This window comes from Cavia porcellus, unplaced genomic scaffold (genome assembly GCF_034190915.1).
Source record: "Cavia porcellus strain 051 isolate PalLab524CR breed Dunkin Hartley unplaced genomic scaffold, mCavPor4.1 scaffold_1, whole genome shotgun sequence".
In the NCBI taxonomy this organism is placed as follows: Eukaryota; Metazoa; Chordata; class Mammalia; order Rodentia; family Caviidae; genus Cavia; species Cavia porcellus.
Genome location: NW_026947484.1, coordinates 153889977 through 153905874, shown reverse-complemented (window position 1 = coordinate 153905874; position 15898 = coordinate 153889977). Strand labels below are relative to the sequence as shown.

Sequence of the window (15898 nt, the reverse complement as noted above, 5' to 3'; positions counted from 1 at the left end):
TCAGTTTACCCTCCAGGAAGTTCAACTCCTAGCTTATGACAGGATCTCAGTAAATACTAGATGAATGAATAGACAAGTTGATGAAATAGATGTCAGAATAATCCAATTAATGTTGGGAGAAAAGAGTCTGGGAAAAATAGCACTGTAAGTTTACACTCACTTCCTTATTGTCAACCTGATATACATTAAAACTTTAATCTTTTCCTCTTCGTTTTAAAAGCTCCTGTATTTTGGTACCCTAATATACCCCAGCTGCTAATACTGAAATGAAGAGTTGCACCATTCAAATCAGATCACAGAAATGTACTTTTCGTAAACTAATTTTAATGGTATGTTTTTGGAACCACTAATGATACACTCAGCTTGGCAGCATTAACCAAGCTGACTTGTGACAAATTGTGGAAGTGACAGAGTCACCTAGATAACTCCTTCCCCAAAGTAGTAAAACAGTGTGCTCTGGAGGCTGAGACTCCCACGGGGTCATGATGATGGAAGGGGTGCAGCTTTCAGCGTGAAATACCCAAACTTTCAGAAATAACATTTCATGTACTCATTCTCTCTCTCAGTGAAACAAAACAGTTTCTCTTTTGTTTAATTGTATCAGTAGATCCGTTTTGGATTTTTATTCTTGTCTTACTTGTAAGGGTCCTGCGATTTCACCAAGCCCTTGCCTTGACCTCTCACGTATTTTTAGTTTAATTTTCCTTCTTTTGAAAAGCTTTTGTTAGTCCTTGTTTGCAGTACATTATTACACTCATCGTGGGGAGTTGGTCCATGCACATGGTGCCAGATCCCGTGAACCTGCCTTTCCATTAGACAGTGCTCAGCGGCTGCATTCACCTGCTTTTTATCACAACCCATAAAAACTCTTAGGGAAGAGGACTTCAGAACTGCTTGAGAAATGGCTAGAACTTGGGATAAGTATGTTTAAAATGAAGGGGATCAGTGACAACATACCTTATCATTAAAATGACTGTCGTAACTTTTAAAAATTAAATATTCTCTGTATTTTCAGTCACCCTTTGCACATACAGGGGCAGACGTAAACAGCAAAGACATTCTTCCACTGTGAAACTTCGTTGGCCTGTTTTGTACAGAGATTTTTTTTTTTGGTCCAGAGGCAGCCTGGAGCCTAGGACCAAAGCAGGCCAGGTGGCTTCTTCCAACCGTAATCTCCACACCCTCCGATCTCAAATTACCCCAATATTGTCACAGAAATATTGATTGAGACAACACCATAGCGGACAAGAAAACAAAACTAGAGCCAAAGAACCAGAACTCTGCCAGTGGTTGCTTCCCCAACAGAGGCCTTTGGAGAACTAAGTCAGGCAAATCTCACTAGCTATATAGAAAGAGGCAAGTTCATAAAGGAAGGTGAGCAGCAGAGAGAGATGGGTACGACTTCTCCAGTCTCTTGAATATAAATGATTAACTACCCCTCTGCCTAGTGTGCTCCTACAGTGAAAGGTCTTACACTCACAATATTTAGCCACGTGACTTTTTTTACCCCCTTGAGGACAAAGAGAAGAGGATGGAGAAACAGGAAAGAAGTCTCCTACTTTTTGTCCTTTCTGATAGGACCAGGGGTCTTCACACCTTAAGGAATAGCACTCATAACCAAACTAGCATGATTGCAGAGCCTGTGCATGTTAATTAGGGAAAATCAGTAGACACAGAAAACAAAAACCTCACTTCATGTTTACCAGGATCTGGTCCATCTGGCCCAAGTGTCTAAAATCTCCCACTTCTTATCATCAAATTTATTTTGGAAAATTCCAGTGGCAACATTAATTGCTTCCACCCTCCTGGAAAAGAGCTATTGGGACTGTTTATTTCCTCTTAAGGAAAAGGGCATCCAAAACCTCATCCTGTGAGCTGTGCTTGAAGCAAACCTTGAGTCTTGCATTCCCCTGAGGCCCTCGTGCCTGCCCTGTGCCAGAAGCTTAGTTTCTTGGGGAAAGACCATCCTTTCCTCCTGGTTTCTCCCTGGTTAACCTTTCTTCACCAGGAGAGCTCAGCTCAGCTTCCCTTTCCTAGGCTGGCGCTTCTTCCCCGTCCTGTGCCTTAGTGGTGTCTGTGGGTCCATCAGTGCCCTCATGCAGCCACGTGTTCACACCTCACTGCGAGGACCTGGCTGCTCTGTGGTCCGAGTCCAGCCTCTGTGTGCAGAACAGAAGGTAGCGCGTGGTGGGTGCCGTTCAGGGAATCATCGGAAACCCGCTCCAGCTGCTGTCCATGATGGCCAGGGTCTCTGCTGATCTTTTAAAAATCTTTCTTACTTTCTTGGTGATCTGCATTTGATTTGCATTCTTGGGGTTATTAATGCTGTTGGCATCTTTTCAATTTAATGATGTGGCTAGCCACTTCTATTAAAAAATAGGCATTCAAGTTTCTTACTTGTTTTTCTGTTTTTTCTGTTGTTGATTGTTAAGATTTTCATACTTTTTAAAACAAGCCGTTTATTGATTATGTATTTCAAATATCTCTCAGTGTATGGCTCATATTTTCAGTCTCTGTGTATTTCAGTAAAAAAGCTTTTTATTATTCACAACAGTCCAATTTATGAACTTTTTTCTTTTATGGTTAGAGTTTTTAGGTCCTATTTAAGAAATCCTGTTCACCCTAAGATCCAGAAGCTATTTCCTTATATTTCATCTTCTAGATCTGTATCATTTCACCTTGTACATTTGGATTTTTAAAAGCATTGGAAAAAGACTGAATTTGAATCTGGACAGCATTTCAAAGACAAAATTGGCAGGCAGTGGTTGATGGAGACTTCACAAGGCAGGGTTAGAGAAAATACTGCTAAGACTAAGGCTTCTAGCTCAGAGAGTTAGAGAAGGTGAATTGCTACTTTAAAAATAAGCAAATGAAAAAGACAGGAGTTCGATTTTAGGTTCAAAAGATGCCGAGATTAATTTTTGGCCTTGCTAAGTCCCAGGTACATAAAAAAAAGTTCCAAACAGAGCTTTCCATTGCAGTTTGTTGCATAGAGATTTGAAAATTCAGCACTGAGGGGCTGTTGAAAGTCAGTGTTGAAGATTTAGATCTGGAGTCCATCCACACAGGAGAGTAGCTGAAATTAAGTGGGGGGGGGGGGGGGGACGCACTGTGAGAACGGAAACCAAGAGAGGGGGCGATGTGTGGGCTGAGCCCTGGGAAATATCTCTGCTTGGGTTTGGAGAAGGAAAAACATGGGTGAGCAAGGGAAACAGCAACAAAATAAAAACACAAGAAGATGAAGGAAAACCACAACCACACAGAGTTGTGAAAACTGAGTCACTACGTGGCTCAAGTGTGTTGAGTTTGTGCTGCACATTTTATTTTATTTTATTTTATTTAGTCTTCACAATAAGTCAAGGAGGTCGCGTTTCTGAGTCTCTGCTGATAAATGAGGGCAAAGAGACTTAGCAGAGTGCAGCCATCTGCCCACCACTCAGCTGATAAATCCTGCGCAAAAGTTGCAAAAATTGTAGTTCTCATCTCTCAGCCTCCCTAGTGTTTTCTAATTAGCTATCTCCAGAGAACACAAGGAAACCAAGAAAATACTTACAATTATGACTTTACCTCATTTTAAAAATGTTTCATAATGTGAATTCTATGCTAGCATGGCAATACGTACATATCACATATATGTATCACCTATGAGTAACAAGAACATGTTTATTGGGGTATATGCCCCAGAGTTTACTAGTGTAAAGATGCAATTTGAAAATTTCAGAGCTGATTGCTTCAGGCCCCCATGACAGATTGCCTTTCTTCTGTGTCTCATGCTCTACAATAAATGCCATTTCCTGCATGTGTCTGGTCACCTTTTTAGTGCAACCCTAGTTCTAAAGTAATTCAATAAAAGCTGTTTATTCCGTGTGATCTTCTCAGGTCATTCCACGATATTTGTAGAATTTCATGAAGGCCTTTGGGCTTCCTGGCGCTCTGTGACAGTAGAAGGAACAGAGACCATACACTAAACAGACTTGGGTTCAAATAGCGACTTCTACCTTCCTGACCTTGTGATCAGATGAGAATGTAATTTCTCAGAGCCACTGTGTGCTCTTCCGTAAAATGGAAAGAAGTTCTGGAAGAACTTGCAGTTTGTTATAAAGTCCAGCACAATTAAAAGGAGATGGTTTGGTGCTGGGCATGGCCTATAGGGGACGATTTTTCAGTGACCATAGATGGCAGGAACGAAAGTGTATGTTTGCCACAGAAAGCATCTGTGACCCAGTGTCAGCTGCCCTCCCAAGCCAAACCAGGTTGCATAGGTTTCTAGCAAAGTTCGGCCTGTATCATTCTTAATTCAACCTGGAAATGTGTATGAGCAGAGACCAGAAAGTCTCCCGAGGCTTGGAGGAGCCCACACTCACAGAACTTTGATGGTAGAGGCCAACCCTGGGCCTCGTGCTGAATGGCAGGAGGCCCAGGAGATGTACTGGCCACAACTAGAAGGCCAGATCTGTGACAGCGTCAGCAGAAGCAGGGTCCAGTGTGACATTCCTCCCTGGGCCCTGCAGGATGTTGACGCCTCTGCATGTCTGATGCCCACAGATCTGTACCCCCGACTTGGTGGTCTTCCTGACCTGCGCCAACCAGAGGCTGAAGGAGCGGCTGCTGAAGAGGGCCGAGCAGCAGGGGCGGCCCGACGATAACCTGAAGGCCACACAGAGAAGACTCGTCAACTTCAAGCAGAATGCCGGGCCCCTGGTTAAATACTTCCAGGAAAAGGGGCTCATCATGACCGTAAGTCAGCCCCACTCTCACACCCTGGGACCAGGACAACCAGGCTGACTTCTCATTGGCCTGTGTTCACATTTAGCAGTCCTGTTTATTTTTGTTTTTATGTTTATTTTTATTTTTTAAGTCCTGTTTACTTTAAAAAGTGGCTTGGGGAGGAGGCAAGGGATGTAAAACCAATAAAAAAAATAATCATTTTGACCTGATGAAGCTTTGTGTAGCTTTAACAGAAAAAAAAAATTCCTTTTGCTTTAGTTTTGTTGGTTTTTGGGAAAAAAATGATAAATTTTGGCCCTGTCTAAAATTCTACAGCTCTTAGGTGTTTTTTTTTTTGTTTTTTTTTTTTAAAGTAATTTTACTGGGGATACAGCTGAGCGGCAAGTGCCTTCCTGGCAAGCGTAAGGTCCTGAGTTTAATTTCCGGTACTAAAAAACAAACAAAAAAAGTAGTTTGAAGCAACTAGTCAGGTAATTTTAAGCTGAGTTTGTAAATTTTCTGTCTTTGAAAATCTTCCAAATGTGGTAGCTGAGTGACAGCTGGTGTGGTGTTCTAGTAGTTTTAAATTCTAAAGGGGCCTCGACTTCCTAGAAGCTCCTGGCTACAGAAATGAGATCCAGAAACTTTCTCAGGGTTTGATGTGTCCTAAACGAATATGGAATGGGAGGCATGAATCTTTCTGCTAGTTTGATACAATGCAAATAGTAAGAGACACCATGCAAATACGAACACTTTCCTAAATGGCTAGTTTGCTTTGCGGCCAGTGGTATTTAACACCCTGAGGAAGGATGGTGCTGAATCATTCCTTAAGGCTGTTTTTAGAATTGTAAACATTAGAGGTAAAGGCTCACCTCAATCCATGGTGCCCCACAATGTCAGATTCAACCGTTAAATCACAGGGAGACGGAAGAGGATAATTGGCCATCCGAAGAAAACCCTTTGTGCGAGGGACAGTAAATCCATGGCAGCTGAGGGCAGCTGGTGACAGCAGGCCCTGCACAGCCCTCCTGGTGGCCTGGTGGAACCACACACCCCCGCAGGGATGTACAATAGATGTCTTTCCCAAATACTAGGCAAATCCACTGCACTCCTATGACCTCAGAATTCCTGGGCTCAGCCTCTCAGAATTAAACCACGACACTATTGGACCCAAAAGTGCTGGTAGTGCCACATGACTGATCTCTTTCAGGCGTTTTTTATCATTGCAATTTGTTCTGAGACCCAATTGTCATGTCTGAGTGTTGCAAATCAGATCTGAAAACTGTCTGTGATGGCAGAGTTCATTTTTTTTTTTTGGTTTAAAACAGATGTCAAATAATAAGAAAGACCCGGGGAAATCAGGGTGATTGTGCTCGTGGGTATCTTTTGTTGGGCTCGTTGTGTATTTTCCCCTCACCGATTACCAGCGCGGACTTCTGTCTTCTGTCATGAAAAGAGGAAATTGACCCTGCAGACCAAAGCTCAACCTGGAGGTGCAGAGCAGGAGTTTTAATTGATGTTTGCAGGGCCAGACAGAATTAGCAGTGTTTCTGATTACTCCCTGCTTGGCACGACCGTCATTGCGAGCAGCGCAGATTTGCCAAATGAATGCAGAGGGAGGACTGTTAATTTTCTAATATTTTGCATGGAGGTGAGACGCCACTGCCTCTAATTGAGGGAGCCGAGAAGGATGCGGCCGACAGCCCATGACCTCACTGCGAGAACCAAAATGAGCTTTAAGACAAACGCCTCTAATTATGGGGAAGAAATTCACCTTGGAGAGTCACCGTGTGAAAAATCAGCGAGCACAGCCGAGCTCTGGGGGTTACAGCAGGAAAGTGCGATCTGACAAAGAGACAAGTGTTGCATCCTGAACGCAGGCTCCCTTTCAGAACCTGCAGCTTGGTCGCTGTGGGAACTGAAATATCCTCAACGGCGTTACCGCCTTTAAGCATGAGTTCAATGATTTCAAGAAATCGTACTTATTACTCACAAGCACATTAAGATTTTAATAAATGTTAGTCCTTAATAGACCAAAATCAAGTATTTGCTTTTTTCTGTACCCTCCCTGCACCACTTTAGTAGCAGGCTACTACTAAGTACCTGCTACTGCTAATTAATTCACTTACTCCTTTAATAAATATTAACTGAGAACCAGGATACCTTGCTACATGCCGGAGCGCAGAGCAAACTCAGCAGAGAGTAAGGGTCTTGCTTTCACTCACTGCTGTAGTCCGGGCTCCGTGGCAAGCGGCTAGGAAATGGAGGGGTTGTGTGTGAAGCGGTCTGTGGCTGAGTGTGCTGGCAGCAGCACTGAGTAGGAAGTGTCAGAAGTGCCCTCCACATGTCACCACCAGCCTCTCGCCCACGAAGGGCCCATCATCTGTCTCAGCAGCTCTTCTGAAAGGCCACAGCGACTGTGCGTTTCCATAGTCTAGTTGAGAAAATTCCTCATGGTCCTTGTCTTCTTTTAGGTTTCTCCTTTACTCTCTTCCTCCCCCTCCATCTCTTGGTCCTTCCCATTTGCAAAAGATCTATTTCCATGTTTCTAGTGAGCTATCTTTTATTTTAGTCTTTCATGTACTTATACTTGGGGTTCATCATATAAGAGAAACCATGCAATATTTAAGCTTGTGTGTCTGATTTGTTTTGTGTAACACTGTGGTTTCACGGTGTATCCATTTTCCTACAGTAACTCAAGCTTATCTTCCTTTATGGCAGAGAGGTGCTCCATGGCGTGGAAATGCCAGTTTTCCTTTATCCACTCATCTGGTGATGATATAGAGGCTGCTTCCAAGATTTAGCTGTTCTAACCCACGCTGCTATAAACATGGTGTGCATGGATCACTTTAGTAGGAATCTACTGCCATGTAATTATTACAGTGTCCTCATGACCTAGCTGCAGATTGGATGCTGCCTGTCTCATAATGGTGTGCAGGGGAAATGAAAAGATGTGTCACCCAGTAGTGGGTGACAAGGTAGAGAGTATTTAAGAGGCACCATGCAATCTGGTTCACACTTTGGCAAGGCCACCCATCCCCTGGGTGACCCAGCTTCTCCATGACTCTTGTGCATTCCCTTATAAAACATGTATAACACATCAGTAACCCCAGCACTTTGGAGGCTGAGGCAGGAGGATTGCAAGTTCAAGGCCAGCATAGCAAGACCCTGTCTCAAACACACTCACACACACACACACACACACACACACACACACACACACACACACACACATGCATGCACACATGAAAGCAAGTTTAATCATCAACCCTTAACCAAGTGTGAATTTTAACAGTCAGGTGCTTCGAATGGTGCTTGGCCCGATGTAAAGGTGAAGGACACGACTGACCCTGCTTTATAACTGCTGTATTTCCTCATCTCTGTTCCTTCCCCTCCATTTCTGATCTCTTGGAGCCTACAGTTACTGCTTACAGTTCTCTGTTATTTGAGGGAATTCTGTTGCCTTTTTTCCAATAGACAGGTTACGAAAGAAAAACAAAGTCACTAATTTAGGGTTTTAAAACTTCATGCTGAATTAATTTTTCTTTGTAAGTGTCTGTTAAGTGGGTACAAAGTGGGTTTTATGTTGTTGTTGTTGTTTGAAAATCAGTATTTCCATGTAATCCAGTTACACCACGGCTGTGTCCAGATGGAGAAGTGGGAGTATAGCAGAGGCTCATTATTCTGTTTCCTTTTGTGCCTCATCACTGACTGTGGCAGATTTGACTAAAGAACAAACTCAGGGTGAGCAAAGAGAAAAATCTAATAATAATAATAACTGAAAAATTATGCTGTTGCCTGCATATATTATTGGCATAGTTACCATCTTTATTTTTATTATTTTACAGTTTTTTTGTGTATACCCATGTACATGATGAACTTAAATGATACAAAATCATAAAGTAGTATGGACTTCTGTCTAATATACACAGAGTAAATTAGCACTCTGGGGGCTTCTTCGTAGAACCTTCTCTGATGTGTTTGCATGTTGTTTTTAACGAACTATATAGCTTGGAGGTAATTTCTCATCATGCCTTATAACTGCATGCTGTGAGTTCCCAGTGTTTGTCACATGCCTTTTTTTGTGGGAGTTTCAGTGGAAGCAGGAAGGCTACTTTTTTAGTGTTCATGAATGAACACTTTTTTAGTGTTCATGTGTCTTGTGACATTTTGGTTTATAGTTTGTTTTGGCAGCGGGAATCAAACTCACGACCTTGCACTTGCTAGGCAGGTACTGTGCTGCTGAGCAATATCCCCTATTGTGACATTTTGGAACCCTTAGGCTTTATCAAACTGTGTAACCTTAAATAATAATTTCCCCTTCTGGATATTTTTAAAGCCTCAACAAAATGTCTGTTTAACAGTTATAGTTTAATCTTCATTTTTAAAAAAAAATTTTTAAACTTGTCTTTCTTTTGCTCATCCTTGGTCAAGCCTCTCCTGCTTCATCCTCCCCACCCCCCAGTGCTAGGGATCAAGCCCAGGCATTGCTTGTGCTAGGTAAGTGCTCTAGCTCTGTGCTCTGCCCTCTGCCCAAGTCTTTGAACGTTTGTTCAGCTCTTACGCAGTTTTGCTTATTTTTAAAAGGAGAGGTTTTCTAAAATGTTGGGAGAGTAACAGGGCAAGAGATGATGTCTGTGTTATTTTCCAAAATGCATTCAAAACCTGTGCCATTGGACAAACGCACCAGGAAGATGATTCAGCGCTGGAGTGTGAGGACCGTGCCGCTCGCGTGGGCGACCATCCACACGCAGTTGTGGACGGTGGGGTGAGAAAGGATGCCCTTCAGGACTTTTCACAGGAGGATGCAGAGGAGTGTGACTTAAAATGAGAGTAGAGCCGGGGTTTTAGCTCAGCAGCATAAGGGCCTGGCTTGCAAGAGTGCGGTCCTAAGTTGGATCCCGGTAGAATCCAGCTGTAACACAGGGTGCACAAGGCCGACTGACTCCTACCCATCTTAATCAACTGGATCTCTAGTCGGAAAAAGAACGGCCCAAGAGTATTAAAATCAGGATTAGTTCTTATTTCCAGTTTTCCTGGAGAATTGGGCAAGAAACTGTAGCAAAGCCCCATATTCCTTAATGTCAATACTTACCAGACTAAAAAAATTTTAATGGGGTCAATATAAAAGAGACCTTTTAAAAACTACATAAAGAAAGAAAAACAAGCAAATTCCATGAAGTGAGGGCATTAGAAAAAAGTATCATCTATCTTTGTCATTGTTTGAAACAAGTATTTTTAACACACATGCATACATTCACAATTTCTAATGTTTTTCTGAATAAAATCTCTCAGCAAATGTTCAGCCGAGGATAGTTGTGCATGCTTCTAATCTGAGCACTCAGGAGGCTGAAGCAGGAGGATCACTGTGAGCTCAAGACCAGCGTGGGCTACAGTGTAAGTTCAAGGCCAGGTTGAACTGCATAGTGATCCCCTAGCTCAAAATACAAAACAAAACAGTTTTTACAGAACTCCCAGCATCTGCTTCATTTGCTCATTCTCAGTGAGTTGGGGAACATCTCCCCACAAACTAGCATCTGTGCCACAGGCTGGTGAGGTAGAGGAGGACACCTCCTTGTCCAAACCACAGCACTGTTCACTCCGGCCCGTGTCTCTGAGCCCCAGGAGACCCTGTTTGCCCTGTGGGTACTTCAGTGCCCCAGCCTCTCTTTCTAGCTTGAGAGCACCCCACCCTATGACACGTTTCCAGTTTATCCCAGAAACCGTGTCATTCCCAGCCCCAGAACTCTGACCCAAGGGAAGGAGAGGCAGGAATAGTAGAAGTTCAATTTGGCAGAACTGCTCGGCGATTCTTTGTTAACTTCACGTTTCACAGGACTCTAAAATACTGTTTAGCATAGACGTGCACCTACCCCTCCCTCCCAGGGCACGACCTCTGCTTAACTATCACTGCGTGTAGGCCTGGAGAAATGGAAGAGGAAAACCACATACAGGAAGGATGAAATCTAAGCCACATAAGCCCCCAGGAGCTTCGGTGCTACCTGCATTTAAGAAAGCCAAAGGAGACGCTTGAAAACTGCTTGCCCCAAGAAAGCCGTTCTTCTAAAATTCGTGGTGGGGTGGGGAGTTTTGTGGCTGCTTCCCAGTGGGTAAGAGGTGGGTGGCTTTGCATTGGGCCAAATAGCGACACTTTCCTGGTACTCATTTTCGTTAAACCAAAGGTTCCATCCATGCCTGCTTGATGGGTTTAGTAGCCAGGAAAGTAGCCAAGGAAGAGTTTTCAGCCGTCAGGAAAGAGAAAAGGCCAGGTGATGTTCCAGAAGACACACACTGCAGTGCCCAAGGCCGGGTCTCAGCCCCTCTGCATTAATTTCCAGAATATTTTTAAATTAAGTAAACAGTATGTTTGACATGAGATCTGATATTGATAGTCAACGTCAAGAGCTCAGAAGTAACTTGACAATAGCCATTTTCAGCTGCACTGAAGCGAGTTACGAAGAGTTGCACCATCTGATCAAGGAGCCTTTGTGAAGCCCTGCTGTGTGCACAGCCGCCTTTGGCAAGGCCCTCAGAGCTGCTCTTTATATAAGTGATCATATATAAGTCCTGGCTTTAAAGACCCAGAACTAAATGGAAAAGTGACCCCAATAAATAAGAATCATCACTGCAAGCTCTAAAACTGAAAATACCAGAGCACCCATTTCGTTTTCTGATCTTTCACATAGCTGGGACAATAAAAGTGCTGAGGAATGAAGCCTTTTGCACACAGGGTGGTGCCCACGAAGAGCAGAGAGGATGCTCGCCCTGTATTTATAGCTCTGTCTCACTGGAGTCCTCCACACCAGTTTCCGTCCTGTTCACGCTCGGCAGGCAGAGAGCAAAGCAAATGGCTCGGTGAACTCCTCTTCTTTCGAAGCTGGAAGCTGAAGTTGGAAACTGAAACAGTCTATTGTGGGCTCCTGAGGATAAGCGCTCTCACACCACAAAGGCAGTTTTCTCATTGCGAGAGTTCAGATAAGCAAAGTAACAAACAGCTGAAAGGATGCAGACATTCGCTTCCCTAGCGGGATGCAAACTAGGTTTCATTGATTCTATCACTACCTATATGCAAGAAATAGATTCCAAAAACCCTACAAACACCATGTGTGTGTGTGTGTGTGTGTGTGTGTGTGTGTGTGTACGTGTTTTACAGGGGATTGAACCCAGAACTTAGCATTTATCTCAATCCCCATTTCCTTTTATTTGTTTGTTTGGAGCTAGGATCTCACTGAACTGCCCAACTGGACCTCGAATTTGTACTCCTCCTGCCTCAGCCTCCCAGAGTGGTAGCATTACAGACATATGCCACTGCACCAGCTATAAACAGATTTTAATTATCTTAAATATAAAGCAGGGCCGCAGATGATAACTATGCAACAAATGATGTAGACAAAATCAAGATCATGTTCAACACATGGGAGATTTACATTAAGAAAATCTCAACTGTAAGAACTGTTGACAGGTCTAAGAATTCTGTTAGTTAAACTTCATGCCGTTTCTGTACGATAGGCTTTGACAACAGTTTGTCTTTGTAATTTTTTTAAAGTAGAAGAAAACTGATTAATAAATAGTAGCTAAAAGGCATATCATACTGACAGCTTTCTGTAAATGCTGTTTCAACTCTGTCATTCCTGACAGCGCGCCCGCGCGCGCGCGCGCACACACACACACACACACACACACACACAGTATTTCTCCAGGAGACACTGTAATCAACAAGTAATTTTGACAAGAGTGTAACAAACATTCCAAGCTTTAAAATGAGTCTTATTAGGAACATGAATAAGAAAATATTTTTTAGTTCAATTTTGATTTTCTTTGTGCATGTTTGCAGTATATGACTACATTCCTTGTGGGGAGTTGGTGCGGGTAATAGAGCATCTCTATTTTGAGATTAATAAGCTATCTTCTATTTCCACTCCAATTGCAATGTGTAACCCACGGTAGATGCTTCACAGGCGCTTGTTGAATATGAGGATCACAATAACTGTGTAAAACACTCACTTCAGTTCCTTTTCATAAAGCAAACTTGTTTAATCTTTTCCTCATTGAGCTGCTTCCAATACATCTTAATTTTCTTCACTTCTCCTTCCCCTCCCCAAATACACAAGCTTAAATATCACATGGTTTCTCCTATGTGAGAAACCCAATGTATACATAAATTGAAAAGCAAAATAAAATATAGATAGTAGGAAACAGAGAGACATGTTTTGCAATTGAGAAGGTCACCAAGAAAAGAAAATAATATTCTTGGACTAAAAAATGTTTTTCATTGTTTACTGCCCAAGTAAAAGGATTTGAACAATATCTTTAAAGAGAGAGAACACTATAAATTAAGCCCCCCCCCCAAAAAAGAAAAATGTAGACAAAAGAACAAACATTCAAGGCTTAGCAGTTCGGCAAATGCAGGAAAATAATATGAACAGCAGAGGCTTAAAAAGGAATCTCTAATAATCTGAATGCTTAATACGCCTCTGGTTCACACATCTGCCCCAAGCAGGTGTTATCTCCCTCTGCATTCTGTGAGTGGAGAAAGGAAACCGTGTTTGCACTGACTCTCAACCCAGACCCAGACCTCTGTCCCCAGGGCAGCCCTTGAGTGGTCTTTGCTGTCCCTGGGCTCTCAGAACTTGGGGAGAGACTCACGACCACCTCCCCAAGATTTTAGCAGTTCTTACTGTCTCTGGCTGTGAGCTCTTTATTTCTTCTTTCCAGAAAAGGGTAAATGACAAATTAATTCTATCATTGCAATAGATTAGGAGGTTCTTTTAAAGTCAGTTTTACTTTGGATGTGAAACAATTTGGATGAGTCATAAAACTGATTAACCCCAGCACACATAAGAAGTAAGGAAACTTTCTCACAGAAAGTGACTAGACATTATGAGTTAGTCTCTGTGGGTTGTGGACCTGTCTTCTGCCCAAGCTCTGTCCTCCCATCAGATGCAAAACCATGGCTTCAGCGCCCCTGCAGGCAAAGCCCAGGCCTCCTCCACTCTCCGTGAGTCCTGTGCTTCCTGCTTCCGTCATGAGCAGCCCCTCATGGTCACCCTTGAAGTCTCCCTGGAGACACTGCCAGGCATCCTCTCTGAATCTTTTCTTCACTTCCAGTGCACCGATCCCAGCGTGCTGCTGCTTCCTGCAGCAGCTCTGGATGTGCTCTTTCATGAGGGTCTTTAGTTCACTGTCCTGCCTGTCTGCCTGGAGGCCCTGAACTGATTCAAAACATTTTCCTTCCCTAGTTATTTGCATGTTAAGGAAGAACCAGAGGTCACAGGGTACCAGATGAGGTGAACGAGGTGGGTGAGGACTCACCGTAATAGCGCTTCACTTTTTGTTTTCTGTCTTCTTTTTCAGAAATAGCCAAAAACTTTGATCAGTGAGAGCTGATGGTCAGTGTTTAAATAAGAAACCTCATTAGAGTAAAAACATTGCTGTTAATTCCCCTGAAAATACTTCCCGAATTTTTCTCCTAGATTTGAACACTCTTCCATGTTCTTTGGCGGGGTGGCTTCCACCGTATTTAGGGGTCTCACTGTGATTTAACCATTCACGGTACCTCAGGATCACCCCTCATCCACACAGGCACAGGAAAGGGCTGCAGGCCTACGGTGTCCCAGGCAGGGCTGTGCAGGAAGTGTGGAGAGGCGGGACAGGTGGGCACAGGAGTGGAAAAGAAGGACCTTAGATGACTGCCGAGTGACTAATGGGCAGGTAGCAGGGGCAGGATGAACAAAAGGGTGACTCCTGTCCCAGCTGGTGGCATGTGCTGGTGCCTGATAGGCAGAATGCTGTGCAGTTTGAAACTTGGGAATTTCTAGAATTTACCATTCCATTTCTTTTTGAATCTCTGTTGGCTGTGGGTGACTGAAACTGTGTAACACGGAACTGCGGCAGAGGGGCTGTGGTGACAAGGGCTCTGACAAGCTACAGCACTGTGAAGTGACATTAAAATCCATGCAGCAAGACAGCAGAGTTAGTTGAATCATCAGTTGTTCGTTCCATAAATAATCCTTTCAAAATAATTCACTGGGTGTGTAAGTTAGTGAGTTCAGTCAAGCACTATGGATACATCTGAACAATTCATTTCCATGCAGACAGCTTTGCGCATCTTACAGCTTTGAAGACTTAATGCTGTTAAAGTGCTGCCCAGTGATCAGGTAACACCAGAAACAAAGGTGTGTATCCGTGACCTTGTGTTGCTTTAAACCAAGTAACTATAGCTTAAACAGGTGTATTTCACTTGTGGATGGATAACCCAGGGCTGATTTAATGACTATGAGGTGTGAAGAATCCAGACTTCCTATCTTTTTTCCACCATCTTTAACATTTTCATTGTGACAAAACAGCTGCTGATGTGCTAGTCATCAAGTCCACCTTGCACACAGGTCAAAGGCATTTAGACCATTGGACTACTAACTTACAGCTATTCCACTTCAGTAGAAAAGCAAAAGCTTTTCCTTACATCCCTTTCCCTCCCTCACTGACTCATAGTTCAGTCTTATTAGTCAGAACTGGGTCACATGTTCTCCCCTGTCTCTAAGAGAAGCTGCAAAATGGAATCTAGACAGTCCTTGCCTTGCAGTGGGATTAGTGACAATTTTTTACTTTACGGTGGTACAGAATGGTATGGAATATACATTCTGTAGAAATAGCACTTTTGAGTTTTGATTGGTTCCTGGCTCCTGATGTGTGGTGTGATACTGTGTCATAATGTTGGACGGTGGCACTGAACTACACATTTCAGGTAGCTGCAGGATCATGAGGGTGAATGACCCACACTCTGAACTGTGCTGGTTGCTATGCTGTGTGTCCAGTAGGTGAGATGTACACAGTGTTCTCCACACATACAAGTTAAGGGAAGGAAGTTTTATGTGGCACATAGTTTGTAGAGGTTTCAGTCTGCAGTTGGCTGGCTTCAAGGTAGGACAGGATGGCAGAGGAGAAACAGCCTATGGCATGGTGACAAGGAACAGAGAGATCAAGGGAAAAGGAGGGAGATTGATTCTGCCAAGCCACGCCCCCCAGTGACCTATGTCCTCCAACCAGGTTTCACCTCCCAAATCACCTTTAGCTATAAACTCACAAGTGGACCAATCCAGTGATGAGTATCATATACCCCTGATCCATTCACCACTAAAAAACCCCACCTGTGAGCACATGAGACTTTAGGGAACATCCAGGTATACACCAT

General features: G+C 43.3%; 1 protein-coding gene across 1 annotated transcript in view; it reads left to right on the top strand.

The window, feature by feature from the left end:
- Ak5 (adenylate kinase 5) overlaps positions 1 to 15898 on the top strand; it is a 199488-nt gene that overhangs the window by 45353 nt on the left and 138237 nt on the right. Inside the window, exon 6 of the mRNA XM_063258062.1 lies at positions 4546 to 4737. Coding sequence (XP_063114132.1) covers positions 4546 to 4737 — 192 coding nt within the window. The remainder of the gene's footprint in view (positions 1 to 4545; positions 4738 to 15898) is intronic.